Genomic DNA, 16,851 nt, shown 5'->3' with positions numbered 1-16,851 from the left:
AAAGGGTATGTAAAATTAAACAAAAAGAGATGCACACAACATTATTGGGGCAGTTGGTGCTAATGAAGCCAGCTTTTTCTATGTAAAAAGAGAATGAACCCATTTTACCAAATACCCTAAATCACCTACACTTGCCACGCACCCTTCACCATTAACGTGTCACCATCTTTTTGACGTCAAAAACCACTGTCTACATCCTCCTCCTTCTCCTTAAATACCACCACTCTTCTTTCTCCCACTTTGCTTTCTATCATAACACCATGTCTCAAGAACACCCCATCATCATTATTAACTCACCCAAAATTAATACTCACTCTAATTTCCCAATCCATCTTCACTTCATTGACATCACTTACAAAATCAAGGTTCACAATAGTAACAACAAAAACAATAATGCTTCTATATTCAAGTCCTTATTTAATGGATCCATTATGGACAAATTAGATAATGACCAAGGCGCCATGGTTCATCAAGAACGAACCATCTTGAATGGGATCACTGGCATGGTGCACCCTGGTGAACTTCTAGCCATTCTTGGTCCATCCGGAAGTGGCAAATCAACTCTTCTCAACGCTCTAGGAGGTAGACTCCCGGGACATTATTTCAGTGGAACCGTACATGCAAATGGACGAAAACTAACGAAAAATGTTTTAAAACGAACCGGGTTCGTGACTCAAGATGATGTTTTGTACCCGTACTTGACAGTGCGGGAAACATTAATATTCTGCGCCCTCTTACGTCTCCCAAAGAGTTTATCTCGTCAGGAGAAGACAGAGGTCGCAGATTCAGTTATTAATGAGCTAGGATTGTCTAAATGTGGGGACACAATAATAGGGAATACTTTTATACGTGGAGTGTCAGGTGGGGAGAGAAAACGTGTGAGTATAGCACATGAGATGTTGGTGAATCCTAGCTTATTGATATTAGATGAGCCGACGTCAGGTTTAGACTCGACGGCGGCTCATAGGCTAGTGTCTACCCTTTCTGGTCTTGCGCACCAGAAAGGGAAGACGGTCGTGACTTCAGTTCACCAGCCATCTAGCAGAGTATTTCAAATGTTCGATTCGGTGCTTGTTTTGTCGGAAGGAAGATGCATTTATTTTGGTAAAGCTTCGGAGGCAATGAGGTATTTTGAGTCGGTGGATTTCCGGCCAACTTTTCCGATGAATCCTGCTGATTTCTTGCTTGATCTTGCAAATGGTACGTTTCATGTTCTTTTTTTTCAATTATTAGTATCTTGACTAGGTTGAATTTTATGAAGTCGTAGAAGTCAACTTGTAGTGGCTCCCATGAAAAGATATAATCCTAGGATAGGACAAATTTTTTTTTATTGATCCAAGTTAACTTATATGTGGTTATATGTTAATGTTAACTTGAAAAAACCATATAAAATTGTTTTCTTGGGTCGTTCAACTTCCCTATTATTAGTATTATTATTGTTATGGATATAACAGGTTACCAAATATATATTCTTAATGAAAGGCCTCACATTTCAAAAAAGATATATGTATGTGACCCCCAAAAAAGGAGAGATAATTTTTAGCCATGAACTTTTGTATGATAGTACTATATATATTGCAATCTATAGCCTTTATCATAGCTTGTACTGGATCTATTTATTGTATTCTGTAGCTAGCTTGCACAAAATTTACTATTTGGGGACTTGACCCATAGCCACCGGGCCTAGAGAACCAACTTGCTATATATGTGCCCACATGAAAAGGTTGTGATAGTTACACATGTATACAGATACTAATTAATAGGTAGCTAGATAGATATTATTTAATGTTAATTTCCGTATACTTTTCGAATAGCAGATGATTCTAGTAACTTTTTGATTGTTGTTATTGGTATATAGTTCAGTAAAAGTACGTTTAACTAGATAAATAGCGATAATTTGTCAATTAACCTAAGGTTAGTAGTTTATTTGATAGAGTCGCCGATTTGGTTTTTGAGATGGAATTCAGAACTTTTAACATTGAATAGTTAAAATAGTATAGATTTATTGCTGGTTGTAAAATTAATACTCCGTAACTGTAACAATATAGCTTAGTGGTAATTAATAATATATATGCACCGCTTCTAAATAAGATGACGCGGGGCTCGATAGCACGTAAACAAATTGTAATGGTCATGTGAGTTAAAATAAATTTATACATATATCCCTAATAGCTACTCGTAAAACGATAACTATCCGTTTTTAGTTAGTGGTAGAAAGGGGGCGGTGGTGGGGGAATTTAATTATAGAATTTAAGTAAATATCTAGTAAAAGTAGTTTTAAAATAATCACATGTATCACTTCAAAAGTTATGAGCTAACCTATGATGTACTAAAGTCATATTATTAAATTACATTACAGTATTTTTTTTATTATTACATAATATATATGGTAACATCTTTTAAAATATTATTATTATCTTAGATATTTAAATTAAATAATTTATCCAACACCATTCAACACTAACGTATACAATATATTTCTTATACATGAAAGTCATTCATTTTACTTTGTAAAAGTTAGACTGACATGCAAGATACGTTTTGGAAGAAAGAAAGAAAAATAGATTTCATCAAGTTGGCTAGCCAGTAGCGGTCATGGTTCATGAACCTGTAAATTTGTTTGCACGTGGCATTAGTGAAATGTGACACGTAAAAATTGGTCTATGTATCTATTTATATCGATCTGTTAGTTCCCAAGGTGGCCAAAGATATATAGAGATTTTAATTAGGTCACGTACACTTTCTTTTTTTTCCGACACACTAACTAATTCGATCCATCAGTATTTCTAGTCCCAAAAATGAGATGGAACATGAGAAATACTCCATTCGTTCCATTTTAATTGTCTTATTTTGACTGGTCTAAGTCTTTTTCTTTCGACTTTGACCGTAAAAATCTTTGTTTTTATTATATATTAGTTGATAAAAGTTATATCAATAGAAAATACATTTAAAAACTCAATCAATTCATATCTGTTATATCAAGTTTTATATAATTAATACAAACATAAATATTCACGATCAAAGTTGAGAGATAAGACTCAAAAAATCAAACTAAGACACTTAATATGGGACGTAGAGAGTATATAGTTTAGGATAATGAATTTAAATATTTGCAGAATATTAATTATTGTAGTAAAAATATTTTAAACACCTTTTTTTTTTGTTCTTAATTAACGTAAGGATCTCTTACTAATCATAAAATTTTGTATCTTGTAAAATAATGATGGACTGTCATCTAAAACATTAAAGAAAATTACAAAACTCGTCCATGTATTTTTCTGGCTTTTGCAATAATCGATCATCTGTCCAAAAAGTTATTATTAGAAATCGTCCCATTTTCGTCATTGACTAACATCGTTAATTTTCCACCATTTAAACCTTATCATGCACAGATCATGTGAGGGTATTTTCATCTAAATTCATATTCTATATGCTAATTTTTGTAGAAAAGAGTACAAGGAAGATTTTGTTAATTATAACCTTAAAAATTTATGGTTTATAAAATCTATTAAATTATTGAGCAGGAATTCAACAAATCAAGGTTAGCAGATCCAATCCCCTCTATATGATAAATCAATTATTTGTGTCAAATATATTCCAAATCAAATTATATACCAAAGGCAAATCATTTGTCATTATCGTGATTGGAAAGGGCATCTTTTCCACAAAGGGAACTATAGCAATGAAACATGTCACCATTATAATAATTCATAGATTTGTAATTATTCATGCTGTTAGTGGAAATAAAGTTTTTTTTCAGTACCCTTTTTCCCGTTTAAAAGTCAGAAAAAGTTTACATCTTTTTTATAAAGTTCTAACTTTTTATAATAAACTTTTGTTTTATAGACATTATATGAACATGTAATAATTATATGGTTAACTAAATCTCTATATATATTTATGTATTTAATCTGTTTAGACATGATTCCAAAGTCACGATGACAAAACTTACTATTTTATTTATTTATGTATCATACATATAATATCAAACATTTATGCCAAAGTTGGATGAAAGGTAAGCATTAACAAAGAAAGTTTGACATAACAATTCTTTTTTAAAAAGTTAAACACAAAGAATACACATCCTGATAGAATTAGATACTTGGTTTAGATTCCAAGCTAATTATGCGATAGTTTTATGATTATATATAATTAAATTATATGTGCTCTAGGGACTAGGATTAATCAAATTAAATTAAGGGATAGAGGATGATGACACCACTGCTTACGTTAAAAAAACCATAACATTCACCTTTTAATTTTCTTTTATTTATTAATTGACACATTTAGCCTTTATAATTCGTTGGATTGGAATCCACTGTCTCCAAAATGGTTTAACCTGTTTAACTTATTTCTAAAAGTATAACACGTGTCATGTTATCGTCACATGGTTCACATTTGATTTTCGACTTGTCTAAAATGTCTATTTACCTTTTGGAAGAGGATAATGACAGCTCTTAGGGCTATCACCAACAACATATTACATGCTTAAAACCTTGTACATTATATATTAAAACCGCTCCCTGATTTTTCTAACAACAAGGTACAAATTTTAATGCACCCAATTAGTTTTTACTGACAACCCTACGGGCTGTCACTAACAAAACCCTTAACTTTTTAGGAAGAAATAAGACCGGTTTTCTTCTTGAATTGGCTTCATTAGAAATACAAATAACAAATTACCTTGAATCTGTTCAAAAATCTAATTTTTATTCTCACCATATATAAATGCAAATAAAAAAGCTTGTCTCAATAATTAAAGTTGTCCATTTTGTAATCATTTTATGGTACAACATGGGTGGTGATCAGCCAAGCAAAACCTCATGGTTATATCATTTCAAAATGAAACATATCTGGCCCATTAATAATATAATCTTCCAGCTATACCCCCATTAAACCATCTTTCAAGATGATCTAACATTCTGATATCATTACAAATAAAAGTAATTAAGGTTTAAATCTCGTTTGGTAATATCACAAGGGTGACCAGTAATTAAATTGTTGGAAATGACCATCTATCATATATCCAAATTAATTATATCGTGTACATCTTTAGTAACTCACATACACTAAAAAACCTTTATATAACTAAAGCATAATTAGTTGATATAGATAACATCTACTAGGACACGTGTATGGGTTCTAGTTTTCTTTTTGGTGATTTAAAGGTCATAGGTCACAAAAACAGCCACTTTTTGAACCTTAAAGAAATAAAATGTTAGATTATGTGTAGGTACAAATGTGCATTGTGGCATCACATGGTAATGACTAATACTAACAAAAGTGAAATCTTTTTTGAGATGATAAAGTGGCGTGGCAATAAGGGTTGGGTGGTTGTCGTTTACCCCATCAGTATAGCAATTTTAGTGCACTTCTACTTTGCAACACACCTTTACTTTACAACATAAAAACTACTTATACTAAATCAAATTTTCTTGCTTTGTATATCTTTTTTAATTGGTTTTGACCATCTTTGACCTGTTACTTTTTTAAAAGACAAAAGGTTGCATTGTCTAAGACTACAATGATCCATACCATTTGTTACTTACGAAACGTAAACATAAACCCAAAACTGTTCGGTTGATCGCTTAACTTGAATATCGCTAGTTGGGCTATTCGGATTATGATTATGATTACATACGTATTTAACTTGGTTTTTATTAATATGTACTAGGTGTGTGGCAACACGACGGTGTAACTGACAAAGAAAGACCGAATGTAAAACAGACTTTGACATCTTCGTACAATGATTTGCTAGCGTCTAAAGTAAAAGACGCGTGTTTGGATACAAAAGACAGAGGTCTTATGCCTGTCACGAGCCGAGAGCCAAAGGAGTACAGAACAAAATGTGTAAATGGTGTCAACACGTGGTTTAACCAGTTTAGCGTTCTTATCCAAAGAAGCCTCAAGGAAAGAAAACACGAAACCTTCAATCCACTTCGGGTTTTCCAAGTACTTGCAGCATCATTGTTAGCTGGTTTCATGTGGTGGCATTCGGATTTTCGGGATATCCAAGATAGACTTGGTCTTTTATTCTTCATTTCAATCTTTTGGGGCGTGTTCCCATCGTTCAATGCAGTGTTTGCATTTCCTCAAGATCGAGCCGTTTTCACTAAAGAAAGAGCTTCTGGAATGTACTCACTCTCTGCATATTTTATGGCTAGAATCGTCGGAGATGCACCTATGGAACTCATTCTGCCTACCTTTTTTATGTCAATTACCTACTGGATGTGTGGGCTAAAACCCGACATTGGTGCATTTATCTTAACCTTGTTGATCTTGCTGTCATACGTGCTTGTGTCCCAAGGACTCGGGTTTGCTGTTGGGGCGATTATAATGGACGCTAAACAAGCCTCAACGGTAGTGACTGTGACAATGCTTGCATTCGTTTTAACAGGAGGGTATTATGTACATAAAGTGCCCCTTTTCATGGCTTGGATGAAGTACGCTTCTTCAACGTTTTACAGCTACAGGTTATTGATCCGAGTACAATATGGACAAGGACGAGATATATGGTATTTGTTGGGTTGCTTTCAATACGGTGATAACCATGCGAGTTGTAAGTTCATTGAAGACGATATTGAAGGTCAAATATCAACTACTTCATGCATATGTATTTTGCTCATTATGTTCTTCGGGTATAGATTATTGGCTTACCTTGCTCTCCGACGAATAAAGGCTTAACTCTCAGAAGCCAGTAACCGTGTTCAATTCCATCACTGCACGGGCGGTATTAGTGTAACAGTAGGACGAAACGCACACGTGATGTTGCGATTAACGCATTCAAGGAAAGCTTACTTGAATAATGTAAAGAATCTCATATATGTTTCACTTTCTTTCTTTGATAATGGTAGAAAGAAATGAATTCTTTTTTTTTTTTTTTGCTAATTAATTCAATACATATAGTAGTAATAGTATGATTACATCTGTGTATAACATGTTGTTTTGGTACATCTTAATGAGGATGTCTAGCTAGCTTAAATCAAAATCTTTCAATGTTTCATTCCAAAAATTGGGCCTAAAAACTGTGGGCCTTTATTTTGATGGAACCCATCAGATTAATGGTATGAAGCAGAGTAAATCTGCTTTAGCATCAGATCAACAAGTTTCAACAAGATTCATATACATGGAAATCTTTCAAGATATCCAGATTCTACCACAAAGCTTACAACTTATAAGCATGTTTTGCCTATTTAGTATTAAATCTTTACAAAATAATAATAATAAAAAAAATAAACAGTACTATACTATAATCTTAATCCAACTATAATAGAATCAACAGATATGCAAAACAACCCAAGTTGGTCTAGTGGTTAAGACGTCTTAAAAGAGTTAGGTTTGAATCCTGCTGGATAAACATCTTAGACGATTAGGAAAAAAAATCCAGAAAACGGTCACGAGAATACTTGTTAAGCCATGTTCACTGGAAGCAAAGACTCAGAAATTTCTCTCCGTTTACAGATATGCAAAACCTTTACGTACAGTGTTGATGTTGTTTTCTGAATTTCACAGACATAACTTGTTATTATAACCTTTAATAATATCACAGTCAAAACCATAAAAAAATGTCTCTATCTATATAATACAACGTGAAACAGGATACCTCTTTTCCTTATTATTTGTACAGAAAAAACAAACAAAAGGCTTTGAAGATTTTCTTTAAAACAAACAAAAAAATGTTGCATTTTCTACACCACAAATTTATGTTCTTTTTAGATAATAAGAAGATAACCTAGTCAACTATACTACTATTTCCACTGTCATCTGCTATTCTAGTAAGTCTAGTTAACCAACTCAAACCATGAAATCTAATCATCAGCCCATTATCATATTCATCATCATCATAACAATCAACAACCCAATATCAGCTAACCCTGACCCGAAAACCAGCATAGTATTCACCACTTTGGGCCGTACTAGATATGCCTTTGATATATTTTCCCTCCCTGTTAACAGCCCCTTCAACCCCACTACCGAACTTCAACTAACTGACGGCAAGTCCGTTAACTTTAACGGCCATTTTGCAAGTTCCGTTAATGATCAAACCCTGATCACCGACGACCCAACTGTCAAAAACCAACCAGCAACCCATTTGGTTTATGTTACTGAACGTAATGGGTCATCAGCTATCTATATGGATGTTGTTTCTTACAGCAAGACTGAGTCGACTCGGTCTCGCTCTGTTCTTGAGACCGATCGCTCTGTTGTTGAGACGGAGTTGACTCGGTCTCAAAGACGCCTGGTGGGTGGTGGTGGTGAAGGGATATCAATGAAAGATAGACCGAGTCTGGTAGGTGATGAGTTGATATATGTTTCAACACGTGAGGAGACGGGTGTGGGTCGGACGAGTTGGGCCGCGGTTTACACGACTCAGTTGTCGACCGGGTTAACTCGCAGGTTGACTCCGAAAGGGGTGGCAGATTTCAGCCCGGCGGTTTCTCCGTCCGGTTTGTGGACCGCGGTTGCTTCTTTAGGAGAAAAGGGGTGGGGCGGGGAAGTGGAGGAACTGAATACGGATATATATGTTTTCTTGACTCGGAACGGGTCGGGCCGGGTTAAGGTGGTGGAACACGGTGGATGGCCGAGTTGGGTTGATGAGGAGAGGTTTTACTTTCATAGAAGAGGTGATGATGGGTGGTGGAGTGTTTACATGGCGATTCTTTCTATAGATGGGTCGTTTTCAGTTGACTCGGTAGTGATTCGGCGAGTTACGCCACCGGGTCTTCACTCGTTCACCCCTGCTGCTTCAGTAGCTAATAAGAATATTGTTGCTGTGGCAACTAGGAGGCCCGGTTCAGATTATCGTCATATAGAGCTATATGACATTGTTTCCGGGTCGTTTAAGGAGTTGACTCGATTGGTGGCGCCACGGGCTCATCACTTTAACCCGTTTATGTCTCCTGATTCTAAGCGAGTCGGGTATCACAGATGTAGAGGGTCCGGACGAAAGGGAAAGATGGTTAAAAATGATTTGTTTCTTGAGAATATCCAAACCCAAAGACCCGGAATTTCTTTGTTTCGGATCGATGGGTCATTTCCTTCGTTTTCAAAAGATGGAGATCGGATCGCTTATGTGGGTTTGCCAGGTCTTTATGTGGTCAATAGTGATGGGTCGAATCATAGAGAGATAATTCCGGATTTAACTGCATTTTCGACGGCATGGGACCCTAAGCGCAAAGGCGTGGTCTATACTAGCATTGGGCCCACCTTTGCGAGTGTTGACACTGGCGTTGATGTAGTCTCGGTAGATATTGATGCCGACCAAATTAGTTATACGAAACTCACGATAGGGGGACAAAACAATGCATTTCCATCAGTTTCACCTGATGGAAAATGGGTTGTTTTCAGGTCCGGTCGATCAGGTTATAAGAACTTATACATCATGGATGCCTTTGAAGGTGAAAAGGGAGGTCTAACGCAGTTAACCAATGGCCCGTGGTCAGACACAATGTGTAACTGGTCTCCTGATGGGGACTGGATTGCATTTGCATCAGACCGTCATAGTCCTGGTTCAGGAAGTTTTGCGTTATACATGATCCATCCAAATGGAACTGGTCTCCGACAGTTGATCCATAGCGGTGAGGCTGGACGTACAAACCATCCATGGTTCAGCCCAGATGGGAAGTACATCGTATTCACATCAGACTATGCTGCTGTTTCTGCTGAACCAATATCCAACTCGCATCACTATCAACCATATGGAGAGATATTTACCATGAAGTTGGACGGTTCAGAGTTAACTAGATTGACCCATAACTCGTATGAAGATGGAACGCCGAGTTGGGGACCCATATATATGATGCCTAAGAATGTCGAGTGGTCAATAGGCGAGCAAAAATGCTCATTTGAGGATTGCCAATGGCTCGCTATAACCAACAGTGATGATGATGGCAAGATCAAATGTGGTGGCTAACAAGTGCCTTAGATTTGCCTGCTTGCTGTCTTGTCAAGAATGCAATAAATGAATAAATAGATGATCTCATTAGCATGTATAAATAATGTTTATATGTATATCAATATCAATTATACACTAAAAGCTAGCTTTTTCTTAGCCTGTTACTCTTGGCTTGAGTTAACAATGGGTTGCCCAAAGTACTTAAGCATTGAATTGTGTGGTGCATCTTATCAAAATGTGACATGAGATGGAGCAAGTAGGTTTAACTAGTCTTCTGAATACAATTGACCACCTAGTCTTTGTGACCTAATACTATTAAAAAGTATGATCAAACAAGTTCTAGTTCTACTGACCCATTACAAGATCCTTAATTTCATATTGACCCATTACAAAATTAGTAATCTCAAATGAATCGAAACTTCAATCCACGTAGATTCACAAGTCAGGGATCAAGAATACGAATCAATAGACTGGACCACGAACCATGTTACAATGAACTACATATTAACCGAACCACAAACCCTATGTTATCATATTTAGGCGCGTCGACGAAGGATAACCACTCTAAAATATAACACAACAAGGACTTCGTTTTCAAAACAATAACTTCTTTACATAACACAACACTTATAAGTTATCTCAAAATAACCAAAAAAAAAAAAGTTTTTTTTTATTTTTAAACTGAAACTAAAAGTCAATATAATCGCACTATCAATTTCGTTCCTCACAAACAAAAGGGCGGGAAAAGCACACACAGAGACAAGCAGAGATGGCGCCATTGATGCAGAGCACTCAACCTTGGGTCGAAAAATAGTAACTTGTTCTCCCCCTTACTTATAAAACAAAAATATACATACATATTGCTATATCTATATCTATAATGAAATGTATATCTGTATGTTTGAATATATTTCAGTCGACCAAGACGAGTAAAGGATGTTGCGCATCAAGATGAAGTTGTTCGAGTCCTCACCAATACTCTCGAAACCACTAGTGTAATAATTTCATTTCCCCATTTTCTCAAAACACCACTATTTTAGGGTTTTATTTGTCAATTGTGTTTGAAATTAGAAATTTTTAGGGTTTTATTTTAATTCATTTTGTTTAAAGTTGTGAACTTTTGTGTGACATCAGAAATTTTAGGTTTTTATTATTATTATTATTATTATTATTTTAATTTTTATGGGTTTAGGGTTTATTGAGCTGAACTGATTTCGTTTGTTGCAGTGTCCACACATGTTGTTTTATGGGCCACCCGGAACAGGAAAGACTACAACTGCTTTAGCTATTGCTCATCAGCTTTATGGGTAACGCCGACTACGTACATGCATTATATTTGTCATTTCTCTTCTTTTGTTGTTTGTTTCTTTTAGTTGGTCTAGGTTGAATTGGAATGCGACGGTTTATATAGAGATTGTGTTGTGTTTGATTGCTTTTAGATTTCCCTTATGATGAATAGTTGTAAGGTATTTGAACACTAGGGTTTACTTTAGAGGACCCGAAGAACATTTGAGTAGCTTTGAGTGTAAAAAGATTCTCATATGATTTGGTACTACGATTAGATGTAATTTGTAAGTCACCTACCTTTGGTTAAAATGCTACCCGTATATTATATGAAGGACAAAATGTGACCGTATTATGCTGTAGCATTGTTATGCTTAAGCTATTTTGATGAAATGCTAACTAGTTTACTAGTCAATTTCGCTACCACCGTTGACTCTTTCCTTTTACAGTCCTGAACTTTACAAGAACAGAGTTCTCGAGCTGAATGCTAGTGATGACCGTGGAATCAATGTGGTTCGTACTAAAATCAAGAATTTTGCTGCAGTTGCTGTTGGTTCTGCTCATCAAGTGTATATAACCTAAGCCCCCTCCTTCTTTATCTTTTCATTAAGAATCAAAAGAAAGGTTATGGAAAATGAATCACAACAGCCGCTTTTTCCAAATACCTTTGAAGTTATATTTGCTATGCTTCATGCTTGTTTTCTTCACTTTGCTCAATGTGTCTTCATCATGTAGGGGTTATCCCTGCCCACCTTTTAAAATTATCATCCTTGATGAGGCAGATTCAATGACTGAAGATGCGCAGGTGAATTCCCTACCTTTTTCTCATCATTTAGTAGTTACCTTTCAGAAATGTTATATCTTTCTTTTTATAAAATCTTTTTTCATGCAACTATTATACGTTGACTATGCTGAAGATTGAACACTTATGATTATTTTAAAGACAATAAAGCTGTAGTTTTCCTTGGAACATCAACATCTCCATAGAATGCCTAGCAAATTCAGTAAACTTTTACTAGTCGTATGTGTTCATATCTTGTTTCTTAAAAGACCAGGGCAGTGTTTCAGTTTTTGTTATGCAGTGTGTATTTGGGATAGTCTGCATTTAGACAGATTTAGAAGTAATATGTTATTTTCTGTTGCAGAATGCTTTACGTCGTACGATGGAAACTTACTCAAAAGTTACAAGATTCTTTTTTATATGCAATTACATCAGCAGGTTTGTGCTCAGTTCTCTATGATAATGCAGTACTTAATTTTATCTTTAGTGGTATATCTTAGAAAAATAATCTATTTTCTTGAGGTAGATTTCAGTGAGCTTAGTTTCTACTTCATTTCATACCTCTGGTGGTGGAGGTGTAGTCATGGAGGAGTCTAATATAACCTAATTGCATACACACTACACACTTATGAAAATGTATGTACGTGCAAACATCAAAATAATATAGATAAAGCAACTTCATTGGCCACCGCTCAGAAATTCGGATAGACTAATAATGTACCGCTTTCTGATAAAAATAAAGTATAAACGGTTTAGAAGCAAATTAGATGTACACACATGCAGTACCTAAGAAATTGGAAGTCTTATGCTTGCAGTCAGATAGTCTGCAAATATTTCAAGTGAAAACAATTTACCACTGGGAACAAACCCTCAATTATAACAAACAATCAAAAGATATTACTTTAAGTAGTGTGAAGCAAGACAAAGCTAGAAAGACCGAGTAGATACGTTTAAATTTGTTGAAGTACAGGATACTCTGATATTTCTAATCCCTGTCAAATATGCTTTAATTAACTTCTTTCAAACAAAAGTTTACAAGAAATAGAAATGGAAGATACTAGTCAACAGGAAATGCAATAGGAAGTTTCATAAAGTTAAGGGACAACCAGATTTTTTGTTTACTATTTGGGTTTTTTATTCATGCATCTTCATTCTCCGATGTTTCTTTCATACCTGGTGCAGGATTATAGAACCTCTTGCTTCTAGATGTGCCAAGTTTAGGTTTAAGCCACTCTCTGAAGAAATCATGAGCACCCGTATAGAGCATATCTGCAAAGAGGAAGGCCTTAATTTGGACTCAGAGGTGTCAACCTGGTTTACTCTGCATATTTTTGACATTTTTTGCTTTCTAGTTAAGTTTTTTCTTGTATTAGCATGTGTTCTAAATGATATGGTTGGTTGTTTATAGGCTCTCTCAACCTTGAGTTCCATATCTCAAGGAGATCTTCGCCGGGCTATTACCTTCTTGCAGGTAATAAAAACAATCATTTACACTTACTTCCTTGGTATTTGTACAAATCAAAGATTGTTGTTGATGTTTTAGATATGTTTATTATTTATTGTTGTATTGGTCTTTGTATTTTGATTTTAATAGGGAGCTGCTCGCCTTTATGGATCCTCAATTTCTTCCAAGGACTTGATTAGTGTTTCTGGGGTAATTAGACTCTTTTCTTACACTATTGCTTCCAAACCTAAAGCAAACTTATATATGATGCAATTTGGATTTTATAATCTACTACTGTTTCAAAGAACATTGTGATGGGAGATTAGTGGTTTATACTGCTTCAAGTGCCAAGTTATATGCAAAATGAATCACCTTAGTTATTGTCTATTATATAGTAATTTCTTTGTTAAGCATGTATTGAATACTGAGATCTAGAGTACATCAGGTCGTCCCACATGAAGTTGTTCAGGCTCTTCTTGCAGCTTGTCGGCGTGGTTTATTTGACTCTGCAAACAAAGAAGTCAATAATATTATTGCAGAGGGGTATCCAGTCAGTCAGATTCTTTCTCAGGTCAATGTTGTTGCTTTAATTTATATGCTAACCAACTCCTATAGTCTCATATATTAATATGATTTCATTGCAGTTATTTGATATTGTTGTTCAATCTGATGATGCATCCGATGAACAAAAGGCAAGAATATGCAGAAAGTTGGGTGAATCTGATAAGGTACGCATCTTATCCAGTTTTAGACTTTGCATTTCTTTTGCGTATTAATATATCAAAAATAAAATAAATTTGGCGGCTTGAAATTGTGACTCCGTCTAATAAAATTTTGTTGCAAATATGGTTTTTAGAATCATTATAGCAGTCTCCTTTTTGGAAAACAATTTAAGGTGTAGCATTTTACTGTCTAGATCATCATTATCTTTTGGGCCTACTGCTATCAATTTTTTTTACCATCACAAGACAAAGCATCACTAAGCATGCTACTTAAAAATACATTTATTAGTTCTTCTGTAGGGTGGCATGAATGTTGATAATTACAAATGATTCAGACTGGGTGGAAAAATACTCGAGAGTATAAGCCAGTCAGTCAGGAACTCACTCGATAACTACTCTGATCATTCCAGGATTAGTGGCGTGGTCAGACTTTTGAGAAAATGTGAAAATATATATCTAAAACTGATATTCTTATTAATATTTGGAGAAATGATAGTTTCTAAAACTGATATATATTCTTATTAATATTTGGAGAAATGATAGTTTTCTCCAAGCTTAAGAGCAGGGTTGGTGTAAATTTTGTTTTTATGTACTGAAATAAGTACAACATATGGCTACAGATTAATGTGTATTTATATATATACTAAAAACCAACTGGTTTTTTACAAGTTTCTATGCACATAGTACAACTACACATGCATACAACTTTGAACTCTTTACCTTTTAACCCCCTAAAGATTTTACCTTTTACATTTAAGCCCATCACCTTTTACTACTTTACATTTTAACTCCTTAAAGTTTTCTCTTTACTTTTTAACCCCCAAATTTAAGCCCATCACCTTTTACTAATTTACATTTTAACTCCTTAAAGTTTTCTCTGTACTTTTTAACCCCCAAAGTTTTTTCCTTTTACAGTTTAGCCCATCAACTTTTACGTCTTTACCTTTTAACCCCCTAAAGTTTTTATCTTTTACATTTTAGCCTATCAATAAAATGCTTTATTGTTACAATGTCAAATAAATGTTTGTTGACTTTATCAAATTTGTACCAAAACATTGTCATCTGAAAAGATAATCTACTTGAGTCTCGCCGCAAGGTGTGTAATATAATCTGTGGCAACGTGTTTAAGCTTAATGAATCATTGTCCACGACGTTACTATAAAAGCTCCGCGGCAACGCGCAGGTGTTTATTTCTAGTTTACTACTAATAGTCAAAACTTAAAATGAATGTTACTGAAACAATACCGAGTTAACTTGTGGAGGGAAGTGGGTGTCATTATTCCTAATGGGTAAATAGGTAAATTTGGATTGGGATCTTACAGAATGAAAGAAAAAAGAAAAAGAGGAAATGTTGCTATCTTAACGTGATCAAGTAGTTAAGCACCTGTCAGAAGTTTATGGTTTGACTTAGTTTTATGGCTGTGAAAGCATATACTGTATAGTTGGATGTATGAAGTTCTTAGTTTGGTTTACTGGATTATGCAGTGCCTTGTTGATGGAGCAGATGAGTATTTGCAACTGCTGGATGTATGCAGTTCAATGATCACGGCATTTAGTAACGCACCAGAAGGATATTCCAATTAAATGTTTTCCGTTTGTTCATCATGTTTACTTGGACTCTTGGAGTGTACTCTTTTTAAACAGTCGGTAAAATGGAATTTTGATATTTTGGCTTCTAATTGATATATGTATGGTGTTAAAGAAACGATTGAACCATTGTCATGCTCTATGCCTCTATCTAATGTTTTAAAATAAACTCACTATTATCATATTGAATTAGAAACTTATATCCACACCCCTGTAGGTTACTTGACATGTTATAACTTTGGATGAAAGTAATCTGTTTTAATGGATTACATAAACCGTCTGATACTCTGATGAGTCTTTTTTGCTTGGTAGACGCTTGTAACTGGTATGTTTAATCGTGTTCTGTATGTGTAATTGTATTTATACACGATCAAAAGTATTTCATATGTCATTGAATTGGATCAAAGAAAAATACTAAAGCAAGATGGTGTAGAAAATAACTACTCTTTGGGATATATATGCATGCTTGTATATTAAACTTTGGATTTAGATGAATAAGGGGGTCTTGTTTTGGAGCTAATTGTGCCCAAGAATCGCTCCTTGCCAAATCTTGAAGATTTTACGCTATTAATCTATGCAGATGGGCCACCAACCTTTGGTTGACGTGATTCTTGCACAACAATTGCAAGTACTCTATATATTTTATCTATTAAATCAAACCACTTATATTACAGATTTTCTGTTAAAGAAGTATTTATGTACTTCACCACCTAAAATATCCTTTTATCTTTAAACATTTTTAAGGTGATCTACTGGTAAATGGTCAGTAGGCTTTTAAAGTTCCGAACTCAAACCTTTTCATTTTGAATAATGTCTTACTGTATATCATAAACAACATAACATATAACGATAAAATATATTAATACAAATAGTAACATTTCGATGATTTATCATAAATTATACAATTTACCATATAACTATAATAAAAATAAAAATAACATATAAAGATGACAAAATTAACGCATAGGAGTCTTGAAAATTCACTGTTGAATGTACACTGAATCCCCTCTCAGTGAATAAAGAAACATTTATTCAATAAATGTCAAAATAATGATAGTATAAAAACAAACAAATATTTTATAACTTTGAATCTTAATAAGTTAGTATAAAAACAAACAAATATTTTATAACTTTGAAT

At 34.6% G+C, this 16,851-nt stretch overlaps 3 protein-coding genes across 3 annotated transcripts; all 3 read left to right on the top strand.

The window, feature by feature from the left end:
- The first annotated feature begins 226 nt into the window (after positions 1-226).
- Positions 227-6,877, top strand: LOC122588937 (ABC transporter G family member 25). The gene is made up of 2 exons (XM_043761157.1): positions 227-1,200; positions 5,675-6,877. The coding sequence occupies exons 1-2, from the start codon at positions 261-263 to the stop codon at positions 6,682-6,684; spliced, it is 1,950 nt and encodes a 649-aa protein (XP_043617092.1). The 5' UTR covers positions 227-260; the 3' UTR covers positions 6,685-6,877.
- Positions 6,878-7,679: 802 nt separating this feature from the next.
- Positions 7,680-10,051, top strand: LOC122586855 (tol-Pal system protein TolB). The gene has a single exon (XM_043758859.1). The coding sequence runs from the start codon at positions 7,802-7,804 to the stop codon at positions 9,911-9,913; it is 2,112 nt and encodes a 703-aa protein (XP_043614794.1). The 5' UTR covers positions 7,680-7,801; the 3' UTR covers positions 9,914-10,051.
- A 500-nt stretch (positions 10,052-10,551) lies between these two features.
- LOC122589256 (replication factor C subunit 2) lies at positions 10,552-15,805 on the top strand. The gene is made up of 12 exons (XM_043761523.1): positions 10,552-10,708; positions 10,812-10,890; positions 11,123-11,202; positions 11,629-11,748; positions 11,915-11,984; positions 12,325-12,398; positions 13,143-13,263; positions 13,369-13,431; positions 13,555-13,614; positions 13,850-13,975; positions 14,049-14,132; positions 15,612-15,805. Exons 1-12 carry the CDS (start codon positions 10,665-10,667, stop codon positions 15,708-15,710), a joined length of 1,020 nt encoding a protein of 339 aa, XP_043617458.1. The 5' UTR covers positions 10,552-10,664; the 3' UTR covers positions 15,711-15,805.
- Positions 15,806-16,851: the final 1,046 nt, after the last annotated feature.

Source organism: Erigeron canadensis, chromosome 2, assembly GCF_010389155.1.
Source record: "Erigeron canadensis isolate Cc75 chromosome 2, C_canadensis_v1, whole genome shotgun sequence".
In the NCBI taxonomy this organism is placed as follows: domain Eukaryota; kingdom Viridiplantae; phylum Streptophyta; class Magnoliopsida; order Asterales; family Asteraceae; genus Erigeron; species Erigeron canadensis.
The sequence above is the reverse complement of the archived record's forward strand: the minus strand, read 5'-3'. Positions and strand labels throughout refer to the sequence as shown.